The 12,007-nt window shown below is 44.3% G+C and overlaps 1 protein-coding gene and 1 long non-coding RNA gene across 8 annotated transcripts in view; one reads left to right on the forward strand and one right to left on the reverse strand.

The window, feature by feature from the left end:
* The window catches only part of LOC122458105, a 169,871-nt gene that overhangs the window by 63,357 nt on the left and 94,507 nt on the right, over positions 1 to 12,007 (forward strand). The window contains exon 3 of the long non-coding RNA XR_006277976.1: positions 11,737 to 11,988. This is a non-coding gene — a long non-coding RNA (uncharacterized LOC122458105). The remainder of the gene's footprint in view (positions 1 to 11,736; positions 11,989 to 12,007) is intronic.
* The window catches only part of LOC119863439 (sodium channel protein type 2 subunit alpha-like), a 234,482-nt gene that overhangs the window by 37,168 nt on the left and 185,307 nt on the right, over positions 1 to 12,007 (reverse strand). For 6 of the 7 annotated variants that reach the window (XM_038421930.2, XM_038421927.2, XM_038421924.2 and 3 more), the window contains 3 exons: positions 11,715 to 11,852; positions 841 to 945; positions 131 to 401 (listed from right to left, as the gene is read on the reverse strand). In XM_038421930.2, the coding sequence (XP_038277858.1) occupies positions 131 to 401; positions 841 to 945; positions 11,715 to 11,852 (514 nt within the window). The remainder of the gene's footprint in view (positions 1 to 130; positions 402 to 840; positions 946 to 11,714; positions 11,853 to 12,007) is intronic. The other variant, XM_043505227.1, reaches the window with a different exon arrangement.

Consider the following 12,007-nt stretch of genomic DNA (forward strand, 5'->3'; position numbering starts at 1 on the left):
GAATCAAGGGAAGTGAAAACTAAGTAACTGTCTATCTGATCTTGTAAATCTTCCATTGTTAAAATAATTTTTTTAACAAATGTTTGCCCTTCCATTCATTAGATTCCTTTTAAATATAATTATTTCTTACCTACTATGGAGAGAATGACAACCACAAAATCAAAAATGTTCCAGCCTATGGTGAAGTAGTAATAACGGAGTGAAATTAGTTTGAGGACACATTCTCCAGTGAAAAGGACAATAAAGACCACGTTAATCCAGTATAAAATACGTTTCATCTCATCATTCTGGTCATCAGTTTCTATCATCATTGTGACCATGTTAAGGCAGATAAGAATCATGATGCTGATATCAAATGCTTGTTTTGTTACAATATCAAACACCAAACCTTGGAATTTGTTCTGAAAAAAAGTGAAAGAGTAAGTCAGACATTATTAAATCTCTCTCTCTCTCTCTCTCTCACACACACACACACACACACACACACACACACACACACACACAGAGAGAGAGAGAGAAACAAACTGATGAGATCTAGTTCAGAAAGAAAAGCCCTAATGCAGTTTATTTCTTTTTAAAGGAAGGTTTTATGAATCAGTGAAACAAAAGATCTGAAAAAGTGTAGAAAATGAGTCTGCCAGTCTAAGTTTTCCTCCAGGAAATGACTTGGTTTTATACTTTATACTGAGAGCTATCACCTGAAGCAATTCAAAGATTCTATTGTGACCACACAGAAATATGCATAAATTTCCATTTCCAACTATAACATCCAGAAATGTTTGACACAGCTTGCAATTTGCTCCCAAATTCAGATGAATGTAAGATAATATGCATTCTTACTGCTGGCCTAGGTATAGGTTTTTGTGGTTTCTTGGATCCCAGCTTTTTCATTGCATTGTAATATTTCTTCTGTTCTTCTGTCATGAAGATGTCTTGACCTCCAAGGTAAAGAAATGAAATAACTGGTTACAACCATGTCATTAGAGATATTATTTTACTGTTATTCAAATATATACGAACACAGAATTTACTATACAGGTATTCATTCTTTCAAAAGACAAAATTCAGGGATCAAAATAGATTACATAGAACTGAATTATTTAGAGTACATGAAGTCTTGCTAGAAAAATCCACAAAAATGAGGCTGTTTAATGTTGGGGAGAAGGGGTAGAAAAACTGAGCTTTTAGCTAGTAGCTAAAAGAGTAGACAATATAGAGATATTTGGCATCAATAAAAATTAAGTCTATAAATATACAGAAAAATAATACATCACAAGATATTACTAATATTCAGGAGATACAGCTGTATTAGTGATTTCAATATTTGTAAGTTCGCCATCAACAAGAAATGAATTCTGAAGCTAAAAAAAGAAAAAAAATAATTAATAGGTCTTCAATTACAATAGATTAGGAAAAAGAAAAGGAGTAATTGTGGCACCTTAGAGACTAACAAATTTATTAGAGCATAAGCTTTCGTGAGCTACAGCTCACTTCATCGGATGCATTTGCACCCGATGAAGTGAGCTGTAGCTCACGAAAGCTTATGCTCTAATAAATTTGTTAGTCTCTAAGGTGCCACAATTACTCCTTTTCTTTTTGCGAATACAGACTAACACGGCTGCTACTCTGAAACCAATAGATTAGGAGTACCCAAATTCTGAATATTTGTAGATTTAATATAAATTTTCCCTATATGTTAGTTTACTATATACAAGCAAATTGTGCTGGACCTTTTCAATCCCAGCTATGTGCCAAATTCACTCCTAGGCTATAGAAGTCCACTTGGATTTCCCATAATCCTCTGACTTTATTTTAAAAACTCTCTTTATCAAATTTCCATGGCTTGCTTCTTCCTACAAAACCATTACCAGCGGGGCATTCCACCATGAACCTCTTGTCTCTTGTAGCACTGAGCAACAATTTTAGGGTTTGGTATCTCTGGGTTGGTGATTTTGCAGCTGACAAAGGCTTCACTGTTGCCTTATAAGGTTTGCTTTCTCATATTTACTCTTTCTAGTGCTGTGTGGCCTCTTCCTATCTCTCATTCCTTTTCTTACAAGGACTCCCTGCGTTTCCCCATAGCTGTGGTATGGCAACTCCATACTAAAGCAAAAAAGGAAACCATATGCAACTTTCTGAGCTACAGTTTGTAGTTGGAAAAAGTGCTACTGAGAATATTTAGATACCAGTGTAGATTGAAATTCTTCAAAAATAAAAGACAATTCTCTTTATTTGGTACAAAATAAAAGGGAAGTGTTTTAGTTGTTTTTTTCTCTGCTCTTTTTTACCTCTTTGTTGTATAATGGTAAGTATAATAAGCAGAAGCATACTCAATGGATTTACCTTTACCTCTGGTTCAGTTATTTTCCCACACTAAAGTTTTGAAACAGAAACTAGTCTAATATATTTTTATGGATTGTATTAAAAGAATAAGCAAACAAATGCAAATCTAAACAAAAGTCACTGATTCACTTCTAGAAAAGGAGTACTTGTGGCACCTTAGAGACTAGGTGCCACAAGTACTCCTTTTCTTTTTGCGAATACAGACTAACATGGCTGCTACTCTGAAACCTGATTCACTTCTAGTTTATCTAAACTAATTAACAATAACACAATGCAATAAAAAAAATAAAGGTTACAACTGAATTTCAACCTAAGGATAAATGGATTCATTTATCTGGCTCGCCAATTATTACAATAAGAGTGGGTCTACACCACACAGTTAGGGAGATAAAACTGCATTGCTTAGGGCTGTGAAAAATGTCATGCTGTGTGCAATGTAATTAAGCTGACTTAACCCTCAGTTAATGCTAGGCTGATGGAAGAATTGTTCTGTTGACCTAGCTATCGCCTCTCGGAGAGCTGGATTTACTACCGCGATGGAAGAAACCACTTTTGTTGCTATAATGTATATAGTACAGTGCAGCATTTCTATTATAAACATGCCCTCAGTAATTAAATCAGTTTGTAAGGTTAACACAAGGAAGAATTACTTTAATACTTCAAAGAAATGTTAAGAGGGAAAACTATTCCCTTCATCTAATTGGTTGGGCCAAGAATCTGCAAAAGCAGAAGCTAACTCTTCTCTTGGCTTTAGAAAAGTAGAACTCTTAGGTCTGGTCTACAATACGCGGTTGTTTCGGAATTAGCCGATTTACTTCGAAATAAAACTGATTCCGTCCACACGACCAAATCATTTTTTTTTTATTTAAAGGTCTCTTAAATCCGATTTCTGTACTCCGCCTCGGCAAGTGGAGTAGCGCTAAAATCGAGATTGCAGTTCCGGGTTACAGGTACTGTGGACAGAATTCAACAATATTGGCCTCCGGGAGCTCCAGAATGCTCCCTTGTGACTGCTCTGGACAACACTCTGAACTCTAATGCACTAGCCTGGTAGGCAGTAAAAGCCCCGGGAACTTTTGAATTTCCTGTTTGGTCACCATCAGCACAGGCGACCATCAGCAGAGTCCACCATCACAGGCGACCATGCAGTCCTGGATTCGCAGACAAGCATGGTCCAAATGGGAGGTACTGGATCTCATTGTATGTTGGGGAGATGAATCTGTTATGGCAGAATTACGTTCCAAAAAAAGAAACGCGAATACGTACGCTAAAGTCTCCAGGGCCATGACGGAAAAAGGCTACTCCAGGGACACAGAGCAGTGTTGTACAAAAATCAAGGAGCTCAGGCAAGTGTACCAAAAAGCCAGGGAGGTGAATGGGCGCTCTGGGTCACAGCCCTATACATGCAGCTTCTACTGTGAGCTGCATGCAATTATGGGGGGTGTTGCCACCACTACCCCACCGTCTGTGGACACCTGCAAGGGGGGAGTAGCACGGAGTGAGGAGGATGAGTTTTTGGAAGACGAAGAGGACGACGACGATGACAGTGCACAGGCGACAAGTGGGGAATCTGTTTTCTCCCCTAGCCAGGAACTATTCTTAACGCTGGAGCCAATAGCCTCCCCCACCAAGCCATGCTCCCGGACTACGACCCTGGAGAAGGCACTTCTGGTGAGTGAGAGCTTGATCGGAGCCACGTGGTGGGGGGAGGTGGGAAACTCAGCTGCGCTGGCCTGTTTGCGTTTAGTTTAAAGGGCTCATCCCTGCTCAGAACCTCATCAGAGCCACGCAGTGGGTGTGTGTGTGGGGGGGGAGGGTGTTGTGTGCAGCGATCATCCCAGAGAGCCCACAGGCCCTCCTTTTATATCGCAAACCCACCAGGCATTGCTTACTATGGGAAAGGGAGCCCAGCAGTTTGAAAGCATTGAAATGAATGCGGAAGAAGCTTGCCCCTGGACTTACCATGGCTGCCTGCAAGCTGAATTCTGTTGCCTGGCCGCATGTGATGGCTTACTTACACCAAAGTGGCAGGCACTTCAGTATAAGAGGCAAAATGAGACCTTGTACAGAAAGAACATGTGCTGTGTACTATGAATTGTCTGTTTCCCTGAGAAAGAGTGCACCCTTTGTTTTCTAAAATGTATCTTTTAAAATATTACCCTCCCTTTTTCTCCTCCCGCACCAGGTGCAAATGTTTCAACACCGGCCCTATCTACTCTGTCCCAGAGGCTGGTCCAGATTAGAAGGCGGAAAAACCGAACTTGGGATGACATGTTTGCTGAGCTCATTCAGTTTTCCCACACTGATAGGGCACAGTTGAATGCATGGAGGCAAACAATTGCGGAGTCGCGTAAAACGTTACATGAATACGAAGAGAGGAGGGACGTGCGTGATGAGAGCAGGCAGGATGCTATGGTCAAGCTCATGGGGGAGCAAACTGACATGTTCCGCTGTATGGTGGATCTAATGTGGGAAAGGCAGCAAGACTACAGACTGCCGCTGCAGCCCCTGTATAACTGTCCTCCCTCCTCTCCAGGTCCCATAGCCTCCTCATTCAGACCTGGGGAGAACACGGGGCGGGGAGGCTATGGGGACCCACGAAGTCAACCTCAGAGGATTGCACAAGAAGCAGAAAGCTGGCATATCCGAAATTTTGATTTGGTTTCTGGACATGTCCTTCCCTCCTCCTCCACCTCCCAACCCAATATCCCTCTCCGCCCCCGGTCTAGCTTCTGATTTCTTTCAATGTTTTGTGCAACACATAATAAAGAACGGTTTTTAAACAATTGTGACTTTATTTCCTTTCATGGGTGACTTTAATTTTCCTGATATCTGCTGGGAGAGCAATACAGCGGTGCATAGACAATCCAGGAAGTTTTTGGAAAGCGTAGGGGACAATTTCCTGGTGCAAGTGCTAGGGGAGCCAACTAGGGGGAGCGCTTTTCTTGACCTGCTGCTCACAAACCGGGTAGAATTAGTGGGGGAAGCAAAAGTGGATGGGAATCTGGGAGGCAGTAACCATGAGTTGGTTGAGTTCAGGATCCTGACGCAGGGAAGAAAGGTAAGCAGCAGGATACGGACCCTGGACTTCAGGAAAGCAGACTTTGACTCCCTCAGGGAACAGATGGCCAGGATCCCCTGGGGGACTAACATGAAAGGGAAGGGAGTCCAGGAGAGCTGGCTGTATTTCAAGGAATCCCTGTTGAGGTTACAGGGACAAACCATCCCGATGAGTCGAAAGAATAGTAAATATGGCAGGCGACCAGCTTGGCTTAATGGTGAAATCCTAGCGGATCTTAAACATAAAAAAGAAGCTTACAAGAAGTGGAAGGTTGGACATATGACCAGGGAAGAGTATAAAAATATTGCTCGGGCATGTAGGAAAGATATCAGGAGGGCCAAATCGCACCTGGAGCTGCAGCTAGCAAGAGATGTCAAGAGTAACAAGAAGGGTTTCTTCAGGTATGTTGGCAACAAGAAGAAAGCCAAGGAAAGTGTGGGCCCCTTACTGAATGAGGGAGGCAAGCTAGTGACAGAGGATGTGGAAAAAGCTAATGTACTCAATGCTTTTTTTGCCTCTGTTTTCACTAACAAGGTCAGCTCCCAGACTGCTGTGCTGGGCAACACAAAATGGGGAAGAGATGGCCAGCCCTCTGTAGAGATAGAGGTGGTTAGGGACTATTTAGAAAAGCTGGACGTGCACAAGTCCATGGGGCCGGACGAATTGCATCCGAGAGTGCTGAAGGAATTGGCGGCTGTGATTGCAGAGCCCTTGGCCATTATCTTTGAAAACTCGTGGCGAACGGGGGAAGTCCCGGATGACTGGAAAAAGGCTAATGTAGTGCCCATCTTTAAAAAAGGGAAGAAGGAGGATCCTGGGAACTACAGGCCGGTCAGCCTCACCTCAGTCCCTGGAAAAATCATGGAGCAGGTCCTCAAAGAATCAATCCTGAAGCACTTAGAGGAGAGGAAAGTGATCAGGAACAGTCAGCATGGATTCACCAAGGGAAGGTCATGCCTGACTAATCTAATCGCCTTTTATGATGAGATTACTGGTTCTGTGGATGAAGGGAAAGCAGTGGATGTATTGTTTCTTGACTTTAGCAAAGCTTTTGACACGGTCTCCCACAGCATTCTTGTCAGCAAGTTAAGGAAGTATGGGCTGGATGAATGCACTATAAGGTGGGTAGAAAGCTGGCTAGATTGTCGGGCTCAACGGGTAGTGATCAATGGCTCCATGTCTAGTTGGCAGCCGGTGTCAAGTGGAGTGCCCCAGGGGTCGGTCCTGGGACCCGTTTTGTTCAATATCTTCATAAATGATCTGGAGGATGGTGTGGATTGCACTCTCAGCAAATTTGCGGATGATACTAAACTGGGAGGAGTGGTAGATACGCTGGAGGGGAGGGATAGGATACAGAAGGACCTAGACAAATTGGAGGATTGGGCCAAAAGAAATCTAATGAGGTTCAATAAGGATAAATGCAGGGTCCTGCACTTAGGATGGAAGAATCCAATGCACCGCTACAGACTAGGGACCGAATGGCTCGGCAGCAGTTCTGCGGAAAAGGACCTAGGGGTGACAGTGGACGAGAAGCTGGATATGAGTCAGCAGTGTGCCCTTGTTGCCAAGAAGGCCAATGGCATTTTGGGTTGTATAAGTAGGGGCATAGCGAGCAGATCGAGGGACGTGATCGTTCCCCTCTATTCGACACTGGTGAGGCCTCATCTGGAGTACTGTGTCCAGTTTTGGGCCCCACACTACAGGAAGGATGTGGATAAATTGGAAAGAGTACAACGAAGGGCAACAAAAATGATTAGGGGTCTAGAGCACATGACTTATGAGGAGAGGCTGAGGGAGCTGGGATTGTTTAGTCTGCAGAAGAGAAGAATGAGGGGGGATTTGATAGCTGCTTTCAACTACCTGAAAGGGGGTTTCAAAGAGGATGGCTCTAGACTGTTCTCAATGGTAGCAGATGACAGAACGAGGAGTAATGGTCTCAAGTTGCAATGGGGGAGGTTTAGATTGGATATTAGGAAAAACTTTTTCACTAAGAGGGTGGTGAAACACTGGAATGCGTTACCTAGGGAGGTGGTAGAATCTCCTTCCTTAGAGGTTTTTAAGGTCAGGCTTGACAAAGCCCTGGCTGGGATGATTTAACTGGGACTTGGTCCTGCTTTGAGCAGGGGGTTGGACTAGATGACCTTCTGGGGTCCCTTCCAACCCTGATATTCTATGATTCTATGATTCTATATATATAGGGGGTGGGTAACTTTAAGAGAAACAAACACAACTGTCACACCGTACCCTGGCCAATCATGAAACTGCCTTTCAAAGCTTCTATGATGTGCAGCGTGCCCTGCTGCGCTCTTCTAATTGCCCTGTTGTCTGGCTGTGTGAAACTGGGGCTGCTTGGCGAGTTGCCTCAACCTCCCACCACACCATAAATGTCTTTCCCTTACGCTCACAGATATTGTGGAGCACACAACAAGCAGCAATTACAATTGGAATATTGGTTGTGCTGAGATCTAACCGAGTCAGTAAACTGTGCCAGCGCGCTTTCAAAAGTCCAAATGCACAGTCTGCCACCATTCTGCACTTGCTCAGCCTATAGTTGAACTGCTCCTTACTATTGTCCAGGGTGCCTGCGTACGGCTTCATAAGCCATGGCATTAAGGGGTAGGCTGGGTCCCCGAGGATAACTATAGGCATTTCAACATCCCCAACAATAATTTTCTGGTCTGGGAAGCAAGTTCCTTCCTGCAGCTATTCAAACAGACCAGAGTTCCTGAAAATGTGAGCATCATGCACCTTTCCCGGCCATCTCACGTTGATGTTGGTGAAACGTCCCTTGTGATCCACCAGTGCTTGCAGCACCACTGAAAACTACCCCTTGTGGTTTATGTACTGGCCACCCTGGTGTTCTGGGGCCAAGATAGGGATATGCGTTCTGTCTATCGCCCTGCCACAGTTAGGGAACCCCAGCACATTAAAGCCATCCAGAATGGTCTGCACATTTCCCAAAATCACTATCCTTGATAGCAGCTGTTCAATGATTGCGTTGGCTACTTGCAGCACAGCAGCCCCCACAGTAGATTTGCCCACTCCAAACTGATTCCTGACTGACCGGTAGCTGTCGGGTGTTGCATTCTTCCACAGGGCTATGGCTACTTGCTTCTCAACTGTGAGGGCTGATCTCATTTTGGTGTCTGCGCTTCAGGGCAGGGGACAGCAAGTCACAAAGTTCCATAAAAGTGGCCCTATGCATACGAAAGTTTCTCAGCCACTGGGAATCATCCCATACCTGCAACACTATGTGGTCCCACCAGTCTATGCTTGTTTGCCGGGCCCAGAATCGGCGTTCCGTGGCATGAACCTGGCCCAACACCACCATGATCTCCCAATTGCCACATGCCGTGCTTCTAGGAATGTCTGTGTTCATGTTCTCATCACTATCGTAATCGTGCTGTCATCGCTTCCTTGCCTGGTTTTGCAGGTACTGCACATACTGCTGGATAATGCGTGAGGTATTAACAATGGTCAAAACTGCAGAGGAGATCTGATCGGGCTCCATGGCTATGGCGCCTGCATGGGTAATCCTGGAAAAAGGGCACAAAACATAGGAGAGCAGAGTGGCAGTGGAAGAGGTGCTGTTCAGTTCACGGTAGCCAAAAAAAGGCAGCAAATGTTTGTCTTCTGTAACTTTCATGGAGGTGGGAGCCCAGGACAGACAACATGGAGAAGCTCAGAAGTGCGGCAATAGTGGGAGAGCAGAGTTGGCGGCGGAAGCTGTGCTGCTCGGTTCACGGTAGCCAAAAAAAGGCAGTAAATGGTTGTCTTCTGTAGATTTCATGGAGGTGGGAGACCAGGATGGGCAACATGAAGAAGCTCGGAAGCGCGGCAGTAGCAGGAGAGCAGAGTTGGCAGCAGAAGCTGTGCTGCTTGGTTCATGATGGCCGAGCAGATTTGGCAGTGGAAGTGTTCGATGAGGAAGAGAAAGAGTAGATAGTAGAGATTACATAGGAAGAAGAGGTGGATTCATAGGAGCAGGAGAGCAGCAGTGCATCGTCTGCTGAAAGCAGTATGGCACCTGCATGCCAAAAAGGCGCAAAATGATTGTCTGCCTTAGCTTTCACGAAGGGAAGAGCGACTGACGACACACATCCAGAAACACCTGCGAGAATTGTTTTTGCCCCATCATGCACTGGGAGCTTAACCCAGAATTCCAATGGGCGGCGGGGACTGCGGGAACTGTGGGATAGCTACCCACAGTGCACCGCTCCAACATTCGATGCTAGCCTTGGTACCGTGGATGCACTCCGCCGAATTCATGTGCTTTAGTGGGGACACAGAAGACCATGTATAAAATAGCTTCCGAAAATTCAAATAGAATAATTTCGAAATAATTTCATACTGTAGACATACCCTTAGAATGATTTCTTTGCAACTTGACACTTTGGCACAGGCTGCCAATGCCTCCAGCACCTGCACACTAACCTAACAACTGAAATGAGACCAAAGTACTACAACCCAAAGGAGACTACACACACACAGAGACTAGGAGGGACTGAGGTGCACCAGTGCCTGAGGCCCCCACAGTGGCAGGGAAATGATTAAATCAGATATGTCCAGATAACCCTGGCAAGTGACCTGCACCCACAGGCTACAGAGGAAGACAAAATCCCCCAACATCACTGCCAATCTGACCTGACCCCACATACGGTGATCCATTAGCCCCTGTGCATGTGAGCGATGTTCAAAGAGAGAAAATGTTCAAACCCACCCCCCAATGTTCCCATCCCCAGTCATGGCCATCCCTGATGTTTCAGAGGAAGGAGGTGAAAATCCCTTCCAGAGTACATTGGGGAAGAGGGGAAATCCCTTCCTCATCCCTGTTGGTGGTTGGCTGAAACCCTGAAGCATGAGCTTTATGAACATAAGACACACAGGAAGTGAGCCCCAGGGCTGCTCAGCCCTGCCCCTTATCATCACAAACCACCCCATCATACAATTGCACTCATATATTTGTCCAGCTCTCTCTTACAATGAATTAATATGCCCCCACAAGGTACTGGGATGCTATTCCAGAACCTCAGCTCTTTGATAGTTATAAACCTTCTCCTAATTCCAGCCCGACTTTGTACATCGTCAGTTTAGATCAATGTGTTTGGGTGTCAATTTTGTTTTGTAGCTTAAATAGCTCTTTACCATCCTCAGTATTTACCTCTCTGATGTATTTAAAGAGAGAAATCTTATCCCCTCTCAGCCTTCTTTTTGCTAGGCTAAACAAGCAAAGTCCTTTCAGTCTCACAAGATATGCCTACCAATCCCCGATCATCCTATTAACTCTTCTCTGCACCTATTCTAGTTTAAATTAATTCTTCTTGAAAATGGGTGACCAAAATTGTACACAGTATTCCAAATGAGATCTTACCAGTACCTTGTACAATTGCATTAATATTTCTTTCTGTTGAAAATGATTCACCTAATGCAGCATAAGATCACATTTGCCTTTTTCACAGCAGCATCACATTGGTGGCTCATAGACATCCTGTGATTGACCCACACACTAAGGTCTCTCTCCTCCTTTGTCACTACAAACTGAAGAGCCCCTGGCTTGCAGCAGATTTTTTTTTATTATTAGACCCCAACCACATGACCTTTCACTTTTTAAAAACTTGTGGCTGGCCTGTGCCAGCTGACTTGGGCTCACAGAACTCAGGCTGAAGGGCTGTTTAATTGCGGAGTAGACTTCAGGCTTGGGCTGGCCCACATGCTCTAAGACCCTGTAAGGTGGGAGGGTCCCAGAGCTTGGGCTGCAGCCTGAGTCCGGAAGTCTATGCTGCAATTAAACAGCCCCACAGCCCAAGCTCCTGAGCCCAAGTAGCTGGCATGGGCTAGCCATGGGTTTCTAATTGCAGTATAGACTTACCATGAGAGACCCATGTGAGAAGGAGCTGGTAACAGACGACGGTCTAATGATATAAGGCCCATCCTCACTTTGCTAAATATGATTAACTGTTCATCAGCAATTACCCTTTCATACATTTCCACTCCCTCCTTATGACAATTAGTAAGAACAACTTTGGGTGGTGGTGGGGTCACCAGGGTAAATACATGGTCTGCTCTAGCGCCCTTTCACCTAGTATCAAAATCTGCTTTAACATTTCTTATCAATATTAAACTTCATTTAATGATTGATCAAATAAAGTTATCCACGCTCAGATTCAAATATGGCCCATGTTCCCTATTACTGTTATGAGAGAGTTCAGATAATGATTTTCGTCCCTTATAAAAGCTGACCACTCGATGTTTAAATCGTTTTTTATATTCAGCTCTTTCTGATGTACTGATGAAATGCTAGAATACTTATCTTCTTTTTTTGTTGGTTGAAGTTATCTATGATGACACCAATGAAAAGGTTCAAAGTGAAGAATGACCCAAAGATGATAAAGATGACAAAGTAAAGATACATATACAGGCTTTCTTCATACTTGGGCTGCTGGTCTATCTACAAAATAAGGAGAAATAGCAAAACGTCAGCACTAAATAATAAGAGACCAATTGTCTGAAGAGGATGTTTCTAATGCCTCCTAAAATTCTGCAATTATTTGTGTGTTTTAATGGACACCAGGTACACAAAGCAGGTAAATGCATACGTGAGAG

Source organism: Dermochelys coriacea, chromosome 11 (assembly GCF_009764565.3).
Source record: "Dermochelys coriacea isolate rDerCor1 chromosome 11, rDerCor1.pri.v4, whole genome shotgun sequence".
NCBI lineage: Eukaryota > Metazoa > Chordata > Testudines > Dermochelyidae > Dermochelys > Dermochelys coriacea.